The following is a 19,887-nucleotide window of genomic DNA, read 5'->3' as shown; positions in this document are numbered from 1 at the left end:
TCATTAAAGATGCATATCCATATTCTGAATTAAAATCAATATTAAGAATAAATGATAGAACAATGTTCTGTACAAGGAATCAGTTAACGTTTTTACCATTTAACCAATTATGTGTTATATAAATAATAACAACTTTACCTAATATAAGGAGTGTTTGCAGGAATGTGATATTTTGCTCCTGGATCAAAATCTTCTTCTGATCTTGCTATAGGCGGTGCTATACCTTGATATTGGCATCTGAAAATAAATATTGCAAATATGTATTATAGGGTTATTGCATGAATATTGGGGAATATTGTCCCGAGTAGAATTTTATATTGCACGAGCTTGCGAGTGCAATATATGTTCTACGAGGGACAATATTCCCCAATATTCGTGCAATAACCCTTTTATTGTATAGCAATATAATATTTGAAAGTAAAAATTGGTTTGAACTAAGATTTTCTCGTTGATGACGTCATGAATTTTGAAGATTTATTGCACTAGTGCAATATTGCAATTTATTGCACGCTAACTTTTGGTTGCTTTCTGTGGGAAATATTATATTGCTATACAATAAATGAACTTCTTGTTTGTCATATTTGTTACTGCATGACTGCAGGAATTTAAAGAAAAGTTTCAAGACTCTAAACATTTTATTCCAATCAAAATGAGTTTGAAAATTGTCTTATAACCATTTTACAGCTTATGACTTTTTGATAAGAGAGTATAACCATACTGTTGTTAAATCATTTTAGTATGGTAATTTTAGGAGTATACATTAACCCCCTTATTTGTCTTTGAAAGTTGACATTAATGTTCCTTTTACTTTTTCTGTATTGATAATCTTTACTTATTTATTCCAGGCATAGCACAAGATGTTTTTTTTTCTTGATAACTTTTTTTTGTATTTTCCCATTATTCAAATGAACATTTAACATCTACTTAGTTTATATTCTGGTATATAGCTGTTTCATTGGATAATTGTACCACATCTCCTCATTTATAATTCTTAGACGGGTTTCAAATCGTATTTATTTACACACATAAAAATCATCATCTGGCAGTACAGCAAATAGCTTGCAAAATATTCCATCCTCCTTTTTTTTTTATATAGTTATCTTCATTTACATTGGCAAATATGGTAATCTTAGACAACTCACTTGAGATCCCACCATTTTTGATTATATTCATCAGGAGTTGTCTCCCCACTAAATACACTCCATCTCCATTGGTCAATAAGATATCCAAAAGGTAAGAATGCTATTTTTTCCAAGGAAACCTTTAGCAAGAAGTTGATTTCTGCTTCTGTTGTAAAATATATATATCAAATCAATGAGACATTTAAGCACCAACAACATTTTGTAAAATGTATGATCTTTTAACCATTTATAAATCTTTATTTACCATATATCGTGTAGTCATCTGTTCTCGATAGTAATCAGTTCTCGATAGCAATGTGTGTGGTTAGAATAAAAGTAGTTTGCGAAATGGCACATGTTTTCTATTTGTCAGTATTTCAAGGACAGACTAAAAACTCGCTTAAATCATGCATTAATTTCAACATTTCAAGTTTTTAGACATTTTACAACAGTAAAAATAAATTTTTACAATTTTAACCTACTTTTCCTTATTCCCAAAACAACCCCAACCCCTTGGTTCATAAATAGCACGTTTTCAAATGTAAACAAAACTTATTTTGAAAAAAAGGTCAAGTCCACATATGTAATACACAAATGTAAGATGTCGTGTGACGTCGCTATGGAAAACAAGAGGCTGTCACAATGACAGCAAACCGGATTTATTAACATTTATTTGTGTCCTGGCAATATCACAAGAACCATTACTGATGAATGGTGAAAGCGAAAATCATCAATATCAAATTTGACCTCCATTTTGTCATCAGTATCAACATATTAAAATTTGAAAAGCTTCGATTGAATGGTTCATGAGTAAATGCAACAACGTGAATGGAAACGCCATTTTACGATCTTTCAAGAACCATAACTCCTGAATGGTAAAAGTCAAAATCGTCATTATTGAACTTGACCTCTATTTTGTCATAAGTAACCACATATTAAAATTTCAAAAGCTTTGGTTGAATGGTTCATGAGAAAATGCACGGACACGACGGGAAACACCATTTTTCAATCTTTCAAGAACCATAACTCCTGAACGGTAAAAGTCAAAATCGTCATTATTGAACTTGACCTCCATTTTGTCATCAGTAACAACATATTAAAATTTCGAAAGCTTTGGTAGAACAGTTCATGCATAAATAAACGGACACGACTGGAAACTCCATTTTTCAATCTTTCAAGAACCATAACTCCTGAACGGTAAAAGTCAAAATCGTCATTATTGAGCTTGACCTCCATTCTGTCATTAGTAACAACATATTAAAATTTGGGAAGCTTTGGTAGAACAGTTCATGGGTAAATGCACGGACACGACTGGAAACTCCATTTTTCAATCTTTCAAGAATCATAACTCCTGAACGGTAAAAGTCAAAATCGCCATTATTAAACTTGACCTTCGTATAGTTGTCAGTAATAAAATATTAAAATTTTGAAAGCTTTGGTTGAACGGTTCATGAGTTAATGCACGGACAACATTTGAATGCCGCCCGCCCGCCCACCCGGCTGCCGCTGTACATCCCCAAATCAATAACCGACATTTTTGTCACAAAATCCGGTAAAAAAATCTATGGAACGAAGTTTGGGCCATATCTTGTGAACTTTAAAATTCAATTCAATTATCGGAAAAGTAATGCCTTTAAATATTGTTACTTTGACAGTAAAATATAAATAACAGCTGTAACAACATCTTATAACGTATAAAAATGGTTTCCATAATTTAAAATTATCTAAAATATATTAAAGATTAGTTTTCAATGCATATTTTTGTCCTTGAGTGATAATTTCTAGGATATTGGTTAAAGATGCCTTAATTGATCGATAAGGCTAAAATAAATAAAAAAAATATGTTTCTAGAGACAAATGATGGTTAATTGTTACTTTTCTACAATTTGCATAAAGACAGATAATAATATATACCATGATCCTTTTCCTCTTTATCTAACAGACCAATAGTTTTAAGATGTTTGGGTGTAGCTACAGATAATGCCATAACATCTCCTATTCCTTCATGAAATCCTACAAATATAATAAAATATATTGTCAGTTCAAAGCAATGTAAAGGCAGCAAAGATAATGTGTCTGGTTCAGAGATAAAATTGAGAATGGAGAATAGCATATGACAGAAAACAGGCATTCTGAATATTAATAATTGTGATCAAGTTGGCAACTTCTAGCAGAAACATCAGTCCATTTTAAACTGAAATAAAGTAGATTTAGGGGTGGAGAGGGGAGGAGGAGGCTCCTTAGAGACTTTATTTGTTTATTGCTGCAAACAATTTTTAAATATAATTAAAAATTATAGACTACATGAGTTTCCTTGTGTTAGAGTAAATTGTTAGATAAAAAAGTTTTCCGAGGGAAATCAGGCCATATGATATAGAAATAGCTTTAAAATATTGGTATTCCGAACTTATCTTTATAAACCTGATTCAATTGATTAGATTCTCTGAATAAATTTAAAGATATCTCATAAGATAACATGAGTATTACCTTGGAAGTTGTGGCTTGCTTTTTAATTTTGATTGCGTAAAGACCGATTACTTCAATAAAGAGTTGTCAGAGGTCTCTATGATGACTTAATTGTAGATCTTGACTTGCTGATCATTAAATTTTAAATCTCTACCTATCTATTTTTAATTTTTAATTTAAGGTTAGAAGGCAAAAAAATGTAAAAATTTATGACTTTAGGTGTCAGACCACCAATTACTCCCTCCAATTTAGAACGTATGTAAAAGTAGTCCTACTTTGACACAAAATAGTGCTTTTGATGTCATTGTTTACTTAAACTAACCAACAAATTTGCAGAAATGAAACTTTTGGTGAAAGGGAAATATATTTAGACCATTTTGAGCCAAAATTCACTTGTCTATGAGTTTGCATTAAAAATTCAGGATTAATGCGCTACATAGTACACTAATTTAAGATTTCCAGAAAACCGGGAGTTATTTTGGTAGTACCTGTCTTTTCAAAATCAGAAATTTGTTACAAGACTTTAAACATTGGTTGAAAATTGGCATGTAGGAAGGTGATACATGTACAATTCAGGATATACCTGGTTTCCTTGAAGTTAAACTTAAGGTAAAATATTTAGAAAGCTGTGAAAATTGCAAAATTTGGTTGAACAGATAGGGATTTTTAATTGGTGGTCTGACACCTTTAAGGGAAATGCGGTGAAACCCCAAATTCAGAAAACAATTGATTTTTTTTACTTAACTGATCATATGAAGTGATAGTAGTCACATTTCAATCTTTTTGGGAGCAAAAAGTCACATATTGCAAATTTAGAGCCTTGGACCTGAATTTGTGCTATTTTTAGCTTTTCCCACCCTGACAATATGCTTTCACATAAAAAAAATGTCCCAAATTGTTATAAATGCACAGCAAGTTGTTTCTGTGGTATTACCCTTAAAACATGGTTATTTTACCACCAAAAAAAGTTCTTGTCATCAAGATTTAATGAAATTATTTGATTTTTATCCCTTATATCATTGCGTCATAGCATGTTTTTGGCAGATAACATAGCCTGATGTAAACACTGCAAAAACTCACAAAAATCCCATTTATTATCTCAAATGAAAGTTTTATGCCTTAAGTTGTATCAACTGATAATAAATAAAAACAGTTAAATGACCATGACTGCACTTTTGATCATTTAATAGTCCAATTACTTACACCAGGTATAAAAAAGGGGGGTCAATATTCCTTGACTCTTCAATACCTTGAATTTTTTACTTAACCCATTGTAAAAATTGTGGAAAGTCTTTTAAGAAGTAGAACAAACAAGAAAAAAATCAACAAAACTGATCTTGATATTGAAAGTGTATGTTCCTGTAGTCCAAAATGAAATTTTCAAGTATTTTCTATCAAAGTCATACATTACAGTCAGTTTAAATTGAGCTGTGAAATTTGTAATATAAGTCACATTATGCTCAGATAGGATGTTTCTGACTTCAAATTGACTAAGGATTAAGAATAAAGCAAAGCAAAGATTTCTGAGCAACTTTTTTGGCTCTTTAGGTGTCAGACCACCAATTACTCCCTCCAATTTAGAACGTATGTAAAAGTAGTCCTACTTTGACACAAAATAGTGCTTTTGATGTCATTGTTTACTTAAACTAACCAACAAATTTGCAGAAATGAAACTTTTGGTGAAAGGGAAATATATTTAGACCATTTTGAGCCAAAATTCACTTGTCTATGAGTTTGCATTAAAAATTCAGGATTAATGCGCTACATAGTACACTAATTTAAGATTTCCAGAAAACCGGGAGTTATTTTGGTAGTACCTGTCTTTTCAAAATCAGAAATTTGTTACAAGACTTTAAACATTGGTTGAAAATTGGCATGTAGGAAGGTGATACATGTACAATTCAGGATATACCTGGTTTCCTTGAAGTTAAACTTAAGGTAAAATATTTAGAAAGCTGTGAAAATTGCAAAATTTGGTTGAACAGATAGGGATTTTTAATTGGTGGTCTGACACCTTTAAGGGAAATGCGGTGAAACCCCAAATTCAGAAAACAATTGATTTTTTTTACTTAACTGATCATATGAAGTGATAGTAGTCACATTTCAATCTTTTTGGGAGCAAAAAGTCACATATTGCAAATTTAGAGCCTTGGACCTGAATTTGTGCTATTTTTAGCTTTTCCCACCCTGACAATATGCTTTCACATAAAAAAAATGTCCCAAATTGTTATAAATGCACAGCAAGTTGTTTCTGTGGTATTACCCTTAAAACATGGTTATTTTACCACCAAAAAAAGTTCTTGTCATCAAGATTTAATGAAATTATTTGATTTCTATCCCTTATATCATTGCGTCATAGCATGTTTTTGGCAGATAACATAGCCTGATGTAAACATTGCAAAAACTCACAAAAATCCCATTTATTATCTCAAATGAAAGTTTTATGCCTTAAGTTGTATCAACTGATAATAAATAAAAACAGTTAAATGACCATGACTGCACTTTTGATCATTTAATAGTCCAATTACTTACACCAGGTATAAAAAAGGGGGGTCAATATTCCTTGACTCTTCAATACCTTGAATTTTTTACTTAACCCATTGTAAAAATTGTGGAAAGTCTTTTAAGAAGTAGAACCAACAAGAAAAAAATCAAGAAAACTGATCTTGATATTGAAAGTGTATGTTCCTGTAGTCCAAAATGAAATTTTCAAGTATTTTCTATCAAAGTCATACATTACAGTCAGTTTAAATTGAGCTGTGAAATTTGTAATATAAGTCACATTATGCTCAGATAGGATGTTTCTGACTTCAAATTGACTAAGGATTAAGAATAAAGCAAAGCAAAGATTTCTGAGCAACTTTTTTGGCTCTTTAGGTGTCAGACCACCAATTACTCCCTCCAATTTAGAACGTATGTAAAAGTAGTCCTACTTTGACACAAAATAGTGCTTTTGATGTCATTGTTTACTTAAACTAACCAACAAATTTGCAGAAATGAAACTTTTGGTGAAAGGGAAATATATTTAGACCATTTTGAGCCAAAATTCACTTGTCTATGAGTTTGCATTAAAAATTCAGGATTAATGCGCTACATAGTACACTAATTTAAGATTTCCAGAAAACCGGGAGTTATTTTGGTAGTACCTGTCTTTTCAAAATCAGAAATTTGTTACAAGACTTTAAACATTGGTTGAAAATTGGCATGTAGGAAGGTGATACATGTACAATTCAGAATATACCTGGTTTCCTTGAAGTTAAACTTAAGGTAAAATATTTAGAAAGCTGTGAAAATTGCAAAATTTGGTTGAACAGATAGGGATTTTTAATTGGTGGTCTGACACCTAAAGGGCAAACACTCCAATTGGGAGTCGTCTAACGATTTCAGCAATGTTGAGTTAATTGTACATCTTGTCTTACTGATTAATTTTGTTTTTTGAGTTTCTACCTATCTTTTTCTTATACATAAGAAAAAATGTAAAAAAAAAATGGTAAATATACTCATTCGAAGGCAATAACTCCTATAATAAGTCGTCTGACCGTTTTCAATGTAGAAAGTTGTTGTAAACAGACCTATCTGAGCTATCATATTATGTAACCATGATTGCTTACCAGGGTTGGCCCCATCTCTGTTTACTACAAGTTGTCTCTATTTTGAAATTGTACATGTCCTATTTATGTAGCCATGGTTACTTACCAGGGTTAGCTCCATCTCTGTACACTACTGGTAAATCTTTATACTGTAGGTAGTACTGTATATGTCCCATCTCATGATGGATAGTTACTAAATGTTCCATTGTAATATCTGTGCACATCTTAATTCTGAAATAAATGGGTCACAAACTATATGGATCATTTGTAGATGTTTTTCTAATTATCAATTTTATAAATTTTCAAAACAAGTTTCAGAAGAACATATTTTTAAAACAGGTAATTTTATTACCTCTGGCAGCCATATTTTATATTCAATTGTCAATAAATGAGACCTTCTACAATACAAAAAATGTCTATATATTACTAATGCAAGAGTATGATTTAAATTGGCATGTTGGCTTTAGGTGAGATGATCAAACGCAAATAGTTTTATACAGACAATCCATGTAAAGTGATGTAAATAACACTGCTCAATAAACCACATGGGCTTAATACACAACACACTCATTAATGAATCCCAAGCTTCTTTTTCCCATGTTCCCAAAACTTAACCAGATAAGATTGATATTGATAACCCCTTTTCACATATATCTTATTTAATAAAATCATAATTACTGATATAATATAATAGTTGACTGTAATAGGTGAACATTAATAATTCATGTTTTTTTATAACTTTTTTGCCAAATAATTCAACGCCTTGTTGGCTACAGTAGATGGGGAAATAATAGTTAAATATAAATAGAAGTAAAACAAACATTTTGTGAGTATTGCAGGGCAATACATAGTCCCCTACCAGTTAAAAATTCATTGTATTGGAACAAAATTCTAACTTGATTTATAAGTTGTCATGGTGTAAACTATATATAAATATTAAGTCAATACCTTCAAGCATGACAAAAAAAAGTATGGAAAACTGATTTTTTAAGTGAAATTTAAGGACCATAATTCTGCTAAAAATCATCAGACCAGAACAAAATAAGAACTTGTCATGATAAAATTATATACCAATTTTCAAATCAATCTCTTCAAGCATTAAGGGGGAAAAAAACCTTATTATTTGAGTGAGTTTTTTAAGTGCAAGGACCATAACTCTGCACAAAATTATCAGAACAGATAAAAAATTGAGCTTGATCTGTAACATGTCATGATAAAACAATAAACCAAATATCAACTAATATCTTCAAGCACGAAGAAAAAAAATGTGGAAAACTAATTTGCCAGACTGAAGGATGGGCAGACAGACAGACAGAGTGCAAACCTAAAGACCCCTTCAACTTTGTTGGTAGGGGACTAATAATTGCATACTTAATACCTGAAATCTTTTTGGTCATAGAAATCCCAAGCCGAGGCATGACAGACAATTTCTCTATCTTTTGGTTTCTTCAACACAGAGTTCTTCCAGAATAAATCTGGCATTGCTGTTAGGTTTAAGGATTTGAAGAATTCTTCTGCTGTTCTAAACATTCTTTCAACTGTATAATTCTACAATAGTTAAAGGGAAAATTTGCAAAAAAAATAAAATTTGATATTATGTTCATCCTAAATAAATAAGCATATTCCCAAAATATTAAAGGTTTATTCATCTAGATAAGTGATAAAATCGACTCTCAATTCCCGGGAAGACGCCATCTTGAAAACTAATGACCACGGATATCTAATTACCACAAAGTCCTAGTATCCAGCATGACATGTCCGTTAAATCAGTGTTAAAATGAATTGTCAAGCTGATGGATGTTCTACCCGACCAAGTAATGGAAGAAGTCTACATACAGTTTCCAAAATCATCAAATCAAGTAATGCTTCACTAAGGTTGATAAGAATATAAGTAATCTTAATTTTTTTAGAGGGTTAAATATTCAGCGAATAATGGTAAAGTCAAGTTGAAAAGCTGTAAATGACTTAAAATTGTACATTCCTCATTTCCATTCTCAATTTCATTGGTTTTAGCTCGTCACTAAATTTAGGTTTTAGCTCATCACTACATTTTTGGCACAGAGATACAGTTTCAAGTATTATATAGGAATTATGCTATGATGATGTAAAAGTAGTCACAATAAAGTGAGAGAAAAAACCCTAGATACTTATTGTGGAGGAATTATACACTGAGATTTATCTTTGTTGTAAAAAGTTTTTTTAAATGCTTTTTTATAACGCATATTTTTAGATTATTGTGGGTTTTGATCTAACTTGACCAACGTTCAAAACTTGTCTTCTTGTAATCAGCATGACTTAATACCGGTTACTAGATATCATTGAGATGGGAGCCATCTCTGTGGGCCCCGCTGTGAATAATATGCATTAAAAAATTGTATCTTTACCATAGGACATGGGGTTGTCAACTGAAATCAAAGTTTTTGACCTTGACCTTTGACCTAGGAAGTTGTAAATAAATTATGACACACCCTTTGGTGTTGGTTTATAAAAATGTCAAGTATAAACTTTGAAATGATAACGGTTCTCAAGATATAGAGCGGACACGATATTTACCATAGGACATGGGGTTGTCAACTGAAACCAAAGTTTTTGACCTTGACCTTTGACCTACGAAGTTGCACATAAATTATGACACACCCTTTGGTGTTGGTTTATATACATGTCAAGTATAAACTTTGAAATGATAACGATTCTCAAGATATAGAGGGGACACAATCTTTACCATAGGACATGGGGTTGTCAACTGAAACCAAAGTTTTTGACCTTGAACTTTGCCCTAGGCAGTCGTTCATAAATTATGACACACCCTCTGGTGTTGGTTCATATACATGTCAAGTATAAACTTTGAAATCATAACGGTTCTCAAGATATAGAGCGGACACGATCTTCACCACAGGACACATGGTTGTCAACTGAAATCAAAGTTTTTTTTATCTTGACCTTTGACCTAGGAAGTTGTACATACATCATGACACACCCTCTGGTGATGGTTAATAAACATGTAAAGTATAAAGTATGAAATCATAATGGTTCTCTAGATATAGAGCGGACACAAAGTTAAAGTGTTACGGACGGACAGACAGACAGATGGATGGACGCACGGACAGATGGATGGAGGGACGGACGGACAGACTGATCACTATAGGGTGACCCGCCTAAAGGTTGGGCCCTAATTACCGGGGTATTGTAAAAATGACATATTCGGGTATTCTAACAGTCGACTTCCTGGTAGGCGTGTTTAATTTAATACACAATGAACAAGGTCAATAAATCACATGCGTGTTTGCGAGTGAACCAGGTGTGTACAGGTAAAACTTATAAAATGTATACCATACCAATATAAAGCTGTCCATGATATACAGCCTGTGTACAAAATCTTACAAAATTTAAGAGTGGTTATTAGAATAGGTAAAGACCGAATCTCCATGTTATCTAAATTAAATTTTACTTTTATTTATATTTCAGCACCTATTCTTCCGTTTTATATATAGTTGTTGGTCCAGTTATTTCTAATCAGTTTGTCCCGTTTATACCCTCACATATGTGACTTCATTTTCAATCTAGAAAACAGTGCTATATTTCAAAATGAATGCCGTTTTTTATAATTGTTCATTTATTTTACATGTGAAATAAGAATATCAATTAGGAAACTTCGGACTATGCAAATGCAGAATATACTGTGCAGGTTTACTTTCGTCTAACGAGATAAGAGAATTTTAAAAACAAGAATGTGTCCTCAGTACACGAATGCCCCACTCGCACTATCATTTTCCATGTTTAGTTGACCGTGAAATTGGGGTAAAAACTCTAATTTGGCATTAAAATTAGAAAGATCATATCATAGGGAACATGTGTACTAAGTTTGAAGTCGATTGGACTTCAACTTCATCAAAAACTACCTTGACCAAAAACTTCAACCTGGAGCGGGACAGACGGACGAACGGACAGACAGACAGACAGACAGACGTACAGACGAACGGACGAACGGACGCACAGACCAGAAAACATAATGCCCCTCTACTATCGTAGGTGGGGCATAAAAACTGTCATGTAAAAACAAGCACGCTCAAATCAAAATAGAACAAGAATGTGTCCTCAGTACACGAATGCCCCACTCGCACTATCATTTTCTATGTTCAGTGGACCGTGAAATTGGGGTTAAATCTCTAATTAGAAAGATCATATCATAGGGAACATGTGTACCAAGTTTGAAGTCGATTGGACTTCAACTTCATCAAAAACTACCTCGACCAAAAACTTTAACCTGAAGCGGGACAGACGGACGAACGAACGAACGAACGAACGGACGGATGAACGGACGGACGAACGGACGCACAGACCAGAAAACATAATGCCCCTCTACTATCGTAGGTGGGGCATAAAAAATATGTGAGTAAAAATTAACTGGATCAGCAAAATTAACAACCTTTGATCTCGAGTGTATTGGTAATAAATTCATTTGTTTTTATAGTATAGCTTCTTCCATTATCCAAATGATATCAGATATCTATATTATTTTTCATAAGATTAACCCTTCCAACCTCACTAGAATCTGAGACTATGTGTTATAGTGGTATCAGCTAAAATCTCATGCCAAACGCTAGAAGTAAAAATGTAATACAGGAACACATTTAATTTGGTCATGACTGTCAAATGTCTAAATTTAAGTGTTCCCGTAAATTTTTGGCCTATTTAGGACAAATAAAATGCTTTTGTAAAACTAGTTTTATTTTGCCTTTTTAAAAAATATAAATAAATGATAAGAGTGCATATCATTTCATTTCGACAACTTATATTAGTTTCCAGACTTTAATCGGTTCATTTGTTAGTTAAGTAACTTCTTTGAATTCAAATAAAATAACAGCACCAAATATAATTTAATAATTCCACGGCGATTTACTTGTATTTGTCAACACCTTGAAAATGTATTTTAAATTTGTGTATTAAACTTGACCGCCTGTCTTATAACCCACTGGTACGAATAGACAGTCGCACCTGGCGCGGTGTTCCCTAGAGGCTAAGCTAATTCTGCAAATAACATTTCACTTTTATACAGGTCCTTCACAAGTATTGTCGGAGAATAATACACACATTGCATAAATCAAGTCATAGTCTAGATAGTAAAAGGTCAATAAGCGTTAACCTATGTATTGTCTTAATATAACAGTTTCAGTTATATACTTCAATTAATCACTTAATCAGTCTCAAAAAGTATATATCTAAGCAAAAAAAATAATTATGATGATTTCTTGTGCTGTCTACAAAAATAAATCGAAATATATACGGTAAATTTACATTTTTCTCATGAATGTGTACAACTGCACGTCTGTGCGATTTATTTTCTTATTATCGGATGGTTATTAGATATAGCATTAGTCATTGGCACACTTACGATAAAGGTAAAATATGATTAAAAACCAAGACGTTTAATTATTGTATTTTAAATCCTGGCATGCAAAAACCAGGAGAAAACGTCACGACCTACAGGAAGTAGTTAATATTTTTTCATTAATTATTGAATTTCTCCTTTATTACTGCACATATAGCGATAAAATTTTGAGAATATATATAAATTATGTCATAATGAAGATATTTAAACCATAAGTAAAAATTTGTGAATTTTCCCTTTAATCATTTTATCCATTATGTCATTCCCCACCTCTTAACCACATTCAAGAGACTGTACAAGTAATTCTAAATGCAGCATTTTTCTAAGCCAAGAATGAAACACAGTTCAAGGCTTTACTCAAGCTTTTATGGTAGCAAAAGAGCCCCTCTCTGTTAACCAATATGACAAAAATTTGAGTGCATCAAGTTTCTGGTTTACATCCATAAGGCCTAACATATGTATAAAAACAAGAATGGGTCCATAGTACATGGATGCCCCATCCGCACTATCATTTTCTATGTTCGTGGACTGTGAAAATGGGGTAAAATCTCTAATTTGATTGGACTTCAACTTCATCAAAAACTACCTCTACCAATAACTTTAATCTGAAGCGGACAAACGAATGGACGAACAAACGAACGAATGAACAAATGGACTGACAAACGGAAGCACAGACCAGAAAGCATAATGCCTATAAATGGGGTATAAAAACACCATTGACACAAGTGATGCATTAAGTAAATGAAATATACCTAATGTAAGTATCAGGTGTAAAATGCACTTATTATGGACAATGTAACATGTTTTTTTTGTTTTTAAGGAAGTTCACTGCTCAGTTTCAAAATAAATAGCTTTCCATAAAACTAGTATATATTGATAGGGGGTTAATTGAGGAATAAAAAAAGCAAAAAAAATATAAAGGTCAATGTGCTTGTTTTCGAGATATAAGCCATTAGAATTTTGGCGGGAAAATGTTCTCTCTTGATTTTTCATAGCTTCATCATTGACTACTTAGAGTTCTCAAAAACTACTATAAAATAAATAAAATTTTATAAAACTTTTACAAATGGCTTAAAATAATACATGTAAAAGATTTATAAAAAGAAAAATGGGGGTTCATGGGCAAAAATTTTTAAGGCATTCCGAAATGGATAAAACCAGAGGATTTCGAAAATCGGACAAAAATTCCAAAACATGACAAGCAAACATCCTTAAGGGGGAACCTAACACTACAGGGAGATAACTGTGTAAAATCAGCTAAATGTTTGAATTACGTTATGTTGTTAAGGGAATATTAAGCTTCTCAATGATAAAAATTAATGTTTGTCAAACTGCTATATAACCATTGTAATTATCCTGATAAAATGGTTGGTTCAAATTTTTTGAAATTTTTATATTTTTGTCAAAGGGTCAAAGTAAATATTTTGTCAAAATTTTATGAAAATTAAACCAGACAAATTAATTTAAGAAAAAGTGTTAGGTACCACCTTAAATCTATTTCCTTCTAATGAATGGTTTTGCTTGTTTTTCTCTTTTGATACAAAATAGTGTAACTGTTAGCCTCTATACAACATCCTACCTGAGCCCTGAGTTGTGGAGTGATGTCCACACTAACTTTTCCTTTGTATGGCATAACGATATCATAAATATTATTCCATTCTTGGGCCCACATATTGCCTGAAATAATAATCCAATGTATATTTATTCTTATGATAATATTAAGTCCCTATTATTTAGAGATCCCTATTTAAGTTGTCTCCCTTATGAGGGACATTCATTTTTATTTACAATGGAGAGCTAGCAGAAAGAGCAAATTTATCTGTGTGTAATGTGAGTAATCTTTAAGGTTTTCAAATTTTTCAATTACATTAATTTGTAGTTAATACTTTTGACATCAGAAATTATTTTCCATGAAAAGTTAGTTAAACCGCCGATACATCACTTTCAATTCATCATGCTTTGCATTGGCAATAGCCAATTTTGTCCAGTATAGAACCAGTCTACAAGTTACAAAGGGAGGTAATTTGTTTAAAAAGTGTGTAATAACAGAATCAAATCGGTAATTGGCAAATGGACTATTACATAGTGAAATTTCTTTTACCAAGAGAAAGTCATCTTTTTTTTAATATTTTTAATTTTAAATATAAAGAATGAAGAAAATGCTTGAAATTATCTACAAAACAATTTCAAATAGTAGCTCGTAATTTTTTTTCCTTAATTTCTGAATTAACAAACATACATTAATATAGCAAGGATAAACTGGTTAACTGAACAAACTAATCTATATATTTATACATCACTAACCTAACAAATGTGCAGGGATATGTCCTGACTCAGAGAAATGTTCTGCTCCATATTGTTCCATCAGTCTACCTCTTACATATCCATGTAACTGTTCATACAAGGGACGTAACTCCTCTAACAGGTCCTTTAAATCTTCTTGGAATGTAGGAGATTCATACCAAGATCTCCAGTAATCACCTGTGTCTTCATATCCTGTTGCAATTAATTAATATTACCATCAAATGTATTTGCTGAAATATAACTGGCAACTTCTTAAAAATGTTCTTGGGGATTTTATGCTCCTCTTATATTTACATAGATGTTCTTAATCTACATCAGTATTGTTTGAATGCCTGTTTAAAGCCGTTCAGTTTATCAATTAACAATTGAAGGAACTGAAGTTGAACGGGTCACACAGTATGGCGTAAACTGATGAAACTAAAAGCCATATATCAAGAAGTTATATCCCGTAGTTGCTGATTGAGAAAAAAAAAACACAACAAAAAAGCATTATGTACAGGTGGACAAAAGACAGACAGGGGGTATACAAATGTAACCCTTTCTTTGTTGCAACTCCTATGAATTACTAGTAAACAAGAATGTGTCAATAGTACACGGATGCCCCACTTGCACTATCATTTTCTATGTTCAGTGGACCATGAAATTGGGGTCAAGACTCTAATACTCTAATTTGGCATTACTAAGTTTCAAGTTGATTTGACTTCAACTTCATCAAAATGATCAAATAGTACCTTGATTAAAATCTTTAACTTAACAAATGGACAAAGAAACGGACGGACGGACAAACAGATACATAGACAGAAAAACATAAAGTTAAAATCATTTCATTCAGAATAAATATATTATCATCCTTCATAAGCTGAGCTAGAAAAACTGCATTATTTTTTAAAATGTGTATTTGTTTATCCTATGTTTTTCAATTCTCAATGTATAATAAATTTACCTAGTTCTCTGACCCCCTCATTACTGAGTTGTACAAATCTGGCATAATCTGACTTCATTTTCTTTCCTGTATTATCCCTCCATCCTTTCCAGGCTGTCAGAAGCTCTGTATAATTCCTTGATGTAGCTATCAATTCTAATAAATCTGGAATCAGAAATTAACAATGAATTTGATTAAGAATACAGATGAAATTATTTTAAAATACTTATCCACATACTAAACTTTTTTATAATACACTCATGTTTCACATTGTACAAGCTGTCTAAATAGAGCAACTCAAACATCAAGGATAACTCCAAAACAAAGCAGAACACCTCCTTGTGATCCCTAAACTAGAATTACCTGTTTATCTGCTCCTTTTTCCCATAGCCCTTGACTCCATGATCAAATGACAACTTTTCCACTTCTAAATCAATTGACAAAGCAGACTGGCTTTAAGGGGGCTCACGGGTATAAATCAATTTTTGTTTTAAACATAGGATTTCCCTATTTTTTCTATAAGTAAACTTTATCCTATACTAAATGGAAAAATAAAATAAAAATATGGGGTCACCGTAAATTTAAGCTCACAATCTGTCTTTGAAAGAAGCATGCATTTTTATTAAGGTACGTTTTTTCTGTTGGACTAATGGGATAAAAAAAAGAAATATCTAAATAAAAAAATTATAAATTACAGAAATTGCTTAAATTTTACAATAGTTTAGTTTAAGTACAGTTTATTTGAATAAAATAATAATGATATAGGTCACCGAGCTTTTTCAATGATATAAACATTTTAAAAATCATCTGGGGCCAAAACAAATTGATTTTTTTGGTTGATTTTTGTACCATATCATAAAGTAACAAATAACAGTGTTATAAATAAAATTTATAATGAAAAAGAATATGTTTCAATTTTTACTGATTTTTTTGTACCCTCGAGCCTCCTTAAGCTGTGGAATTTTTTAATCAGAATTCAGTGACAAGATATCATCTATCAAGCAGAATATAACATTTTAGTGCTAGTTTCTTTAAAATTTTACACAAAGAATCCCACTATACATTGATTCTTATTTATACAAGATTTATATGTGAATGAGTACCAACCTGGTTCCAAAGACAGACATTTATCTTCTGACATACACACAGTTCCTTTGCCATAGATACCTTCTATGTCAGACTGGGCTTTATTCATCTAAAACAAATATTTCAATATTTTTTTCAAAATACTACATTAAAAAATGAAACTGTTTACAGATATCTCAAGGAATATTAGAGATATAAAAGTAAAGGACTGTTTTGAAAGATCATATGTCATATCTCAAATATTAGTTTTGGGAGAAATATTCTTTCGCTTTGTAGATAATCATTTTAAGAAAGAAATTCTACATTAAATACATTCAATGCAAACTTTAATCTGGTTTTTTTTCCAAGGTAATTCTAAAATGTAACATTTACGAACTTAGGAATATCAAGTAGGAAACTCACCCTTATCTGTATATATTGGCTTAAAAACTGATACTTCCTTAATCCAAATCTCAATAAAACTTCTGTATATACATTTCTTCCAATACAAAATGTTAAAATGTTTTCTTCAAAATTCATCTTATATTTGGAAAAGAAAATTTCAAACTTACCTCTCTAAGTTTTGATTTGTCAGACAAAGCACTTGTTCCAATATCTGAAATCTTACTGAACTGACGTTCCATGTCAGCTGGGAATGTTTTCCAGTCAAATTCCGATGCCCCCTTTGCCATCTCCTGCTGGAACTGTGCAAATACATCTTTTGCTTCAAGCTAAAATCATAAACAAGCAAGAATGTGTCCCAAGTATACGGATGCCCATTGCACTATCATTTTCTATGTTCAGTGGACTGTGAAAATGGGATAAAATCTCTAATTTGGCATTAAAATTAGAAAGATCATATCATAGGGAACCTGTTTACTAAGTTTGAGGTTGATAGGACTTCAACTTCATCAAAAATTACCTCGACCAAAAACTTTAACTAAAACTTTAACCTGAAACGAGACAGACGGACGGACGAACGAACCAAGGACGAAAACAGACAAACAGACAAATGAATGGACGGACAAACAGACACATAGACCAGAAAACATAATGCCCATAAATAGGGCATAAAAATTAATGAACTCAGTATTTTTTGGTAAAACTACTTCTACATACTTTGGTGCTGCTACGAATAATTTATTTATGAGAAATCAATCTGTAAAAAGATAATATATAAAAAAGAAGATGTGTTATGATTGCCAATGAGACAACTATCCACAAGAGACCAAAATGACACAGACATTAACAACTATAGGTCACCCTACGGCCTTCAACAATGAGCAAAGCCCATACCGCATAGTCAGCTATAAAAGGCCCCGATATGACAATGTAAAACAATTCAAACGAGAAAACTAACTGCCTTATTTGTATAAAAAAATGAACGAAAAACAAATATGTAACATATAAACAAACGACAACCACTGAATTACAGGCTCCTGACTTGGGACAGGCACATACATAAATACTGTGGCGGGGTTAAACATGTTAGCGGGATCCCAACCCTCCCCCTAACCTGGGACAGTGGTATAACAGTACAACATAAGAACGAACTATAAAAATCAGTTGAAAAAGGCTTAACTCATCAGATGGACAAAAATACAAGTGGACGTGGCCTGGTACTTGTACATCCCGACAACAAAAAGACACAATGAACAGATCTGAGAGTACTTGCAGTTATCTGAAAGCTTGTTCAAAGCCACTAACAACTAATAAAAAAATCATGCATCTAAGACTAAACTATCAATCCATACACATCCAACATCCAATGGATTTAGTGTAGAGACGTCATAAACAGTCAGAGAAAAACATGACCTTGTGCAAATATCTGGGCACGGTTAACAACATTTCCGTAAAAATGAGGATATGCTATTCTGTTTGAAATAAGTTTTCTACAGGTACAACCAAACTTCAAAATCAAATCTTTATATCTATGGAAAAATTTAGTTAAGGTTTTAAGTAATTTATGGTTACGATATCCCTGGTTTAATAATTTACCAGTAATGCATAGATTGTGTTGGTTAAAATCAAAAACGTCACAACAGACACGGGCATAGCAAACGAGCTGTGAAATATAAACACCGTAAGATGGTGCCACAGGGAATATCAACATCTTAGCCAGGTGTCCAGGAACTGAATGGATTACCCTGATAAACATGGTACCAAATATAAACAAATTAATGAGTAAACAGTCATAAATAATCTGTGACTTTGGAAAATGTGACAGAATGGTGTCACAGATACTCAAGACTCTGACACAGAAAAATGTACAGTAATGTAAAGTATATAATACCTGTTTTTGTTGGTTTACATCAGTTATATTAGCAGCATAGTTCCAGTCAGCAATAGTAGCTTTATTCTCCTCAATCTGAGCCTTTGCATCATAGTTTTCTAACCACTTCTTGGCCTTGTTAACATCTGTTTCTACTGAGACAGGATCTGGACATTCTTCTCCCCAGCCAATGTCATCACCATCAGCATTCTGTTCAGTCAGCCATTTAGTTAGAGGCTCAAAGTATTTCATCAAAGACTTGGCACTCATTGATCTCTGTCCAGTAATCTGCTCCATGGCTTCTTGCCAGGGTTTGGATGATCCAAGTCTAAGCATGTCCCTGATTAAACAAAAAAATGTTACTGTCAGTGTGTAATGATTAGTAATTTAGTCTGGGAGAACATGATTGATTTGATAGTTGTTATTGGTTTTGAACTAGCTTTCAGTAACTGGGATTACTCTTAGTACCTAGTGTCTTTTTCTTAAAGTTATTTGTTCTTGAGGGCTTTGTCCCCATCCAAGGAATCAAGCTGATTCTTATGTTAGACTTGTACATCACTGTCTTAAATGAAGCACAGTGGTGAGCTCTCTTGAGAGCCTATAAATCAGCTGTGGTTGGTTTATGTCTGTCATATTTGTATTTCTTTTATATTTTATCCTTATTCAGGCAGCTGGTTTTCTTGTTGGAACAGTTCCACTTTTTCTAATGTCAGAGTCATTTATAGCTAACTATTGTGTAACAGGTTTTGGTCATTGTT

The 19,887-nt window shown here is 32.3% G+C and overlaps 1 protein-coding gene across 3 annotated transcripts in view; it reads right to left on the bottom strand.

Annotated features, from left to right (window-relative positions):
• LOC139512766 (uncharacterized) overlaps positions 1 to 19,887 on the bottom strand; it is a 107,841-nt gene that overhangs the window by 31,511 nt on the left and 56,443 nt on the right. For all 3 annotated transcript variants that reach the window (XM_071300653.1, XM_071300654.1, XM_071300656.1), the window contains 11 exons: positions 19,151 to 19,469; positions 17,430 to 17,588; positions 16,900 to 16,987; positions 15,814 to 15,957; positions 14,871 to 15,062; positions 14,146 to 14,243; positions 8,556 to 8,725; positions 7,284 to 7,408; positions 3,036 to 3,134; positions 1,143 to 1,287; positions 139 to 237 (listed from right to left, as the gene is read on the bottom strand). In XM_071300653.1, coding sequence (XP_071156754.1) covers positions 139 to 237; positions 1,143 to 1,287; positions 3,036 to 3,134; positions 7,284 to 7,408; positions 8,556 to 8,725; positions 14,146 to 14,243; positions 14,871 to 15,062; positions 15,814 to 15,957; positions 16,900 to 16,987; positions 17,430 to 17,588; positions 19,151 to 19,469 — 1,638 coding nt within the window. The remainder of the gene's footprint in view (positions 1 to 138; positions 238 to 1,142; positions 1,288 to 3,035; positions 3,135 to 7,283; positions 7,409 to 8,555; positions 8,726 to 14,145; positions 14,244 to 14,870; positions 15,063 to 15,813; positions 15,958 to 16,899; positions 16,988 to 17,429; positions 17,589 to 19,150; positions 19,470 to 19,887) is intronic.

Source organism: Mytilus edulis, chromosome 2, assembly GCF_963676685.1.
Source record: "Mytilus edulis chromosome 2, xbMytEdul2.2, whole genome shotgun sequence".
NCBI classification, from domain to species: domain Eukaryota; kingdom Metazoa; phylum Mollusca; class Bivalvia; order Mytilida; family Mytilidae; genus Mytilus; species Mytilus edulis.
The sequence above is the reverse complement of the archived record's forward strand: the minus strand, read 5'-3'. Positions and strand labels throughout refer to the sequence as shown.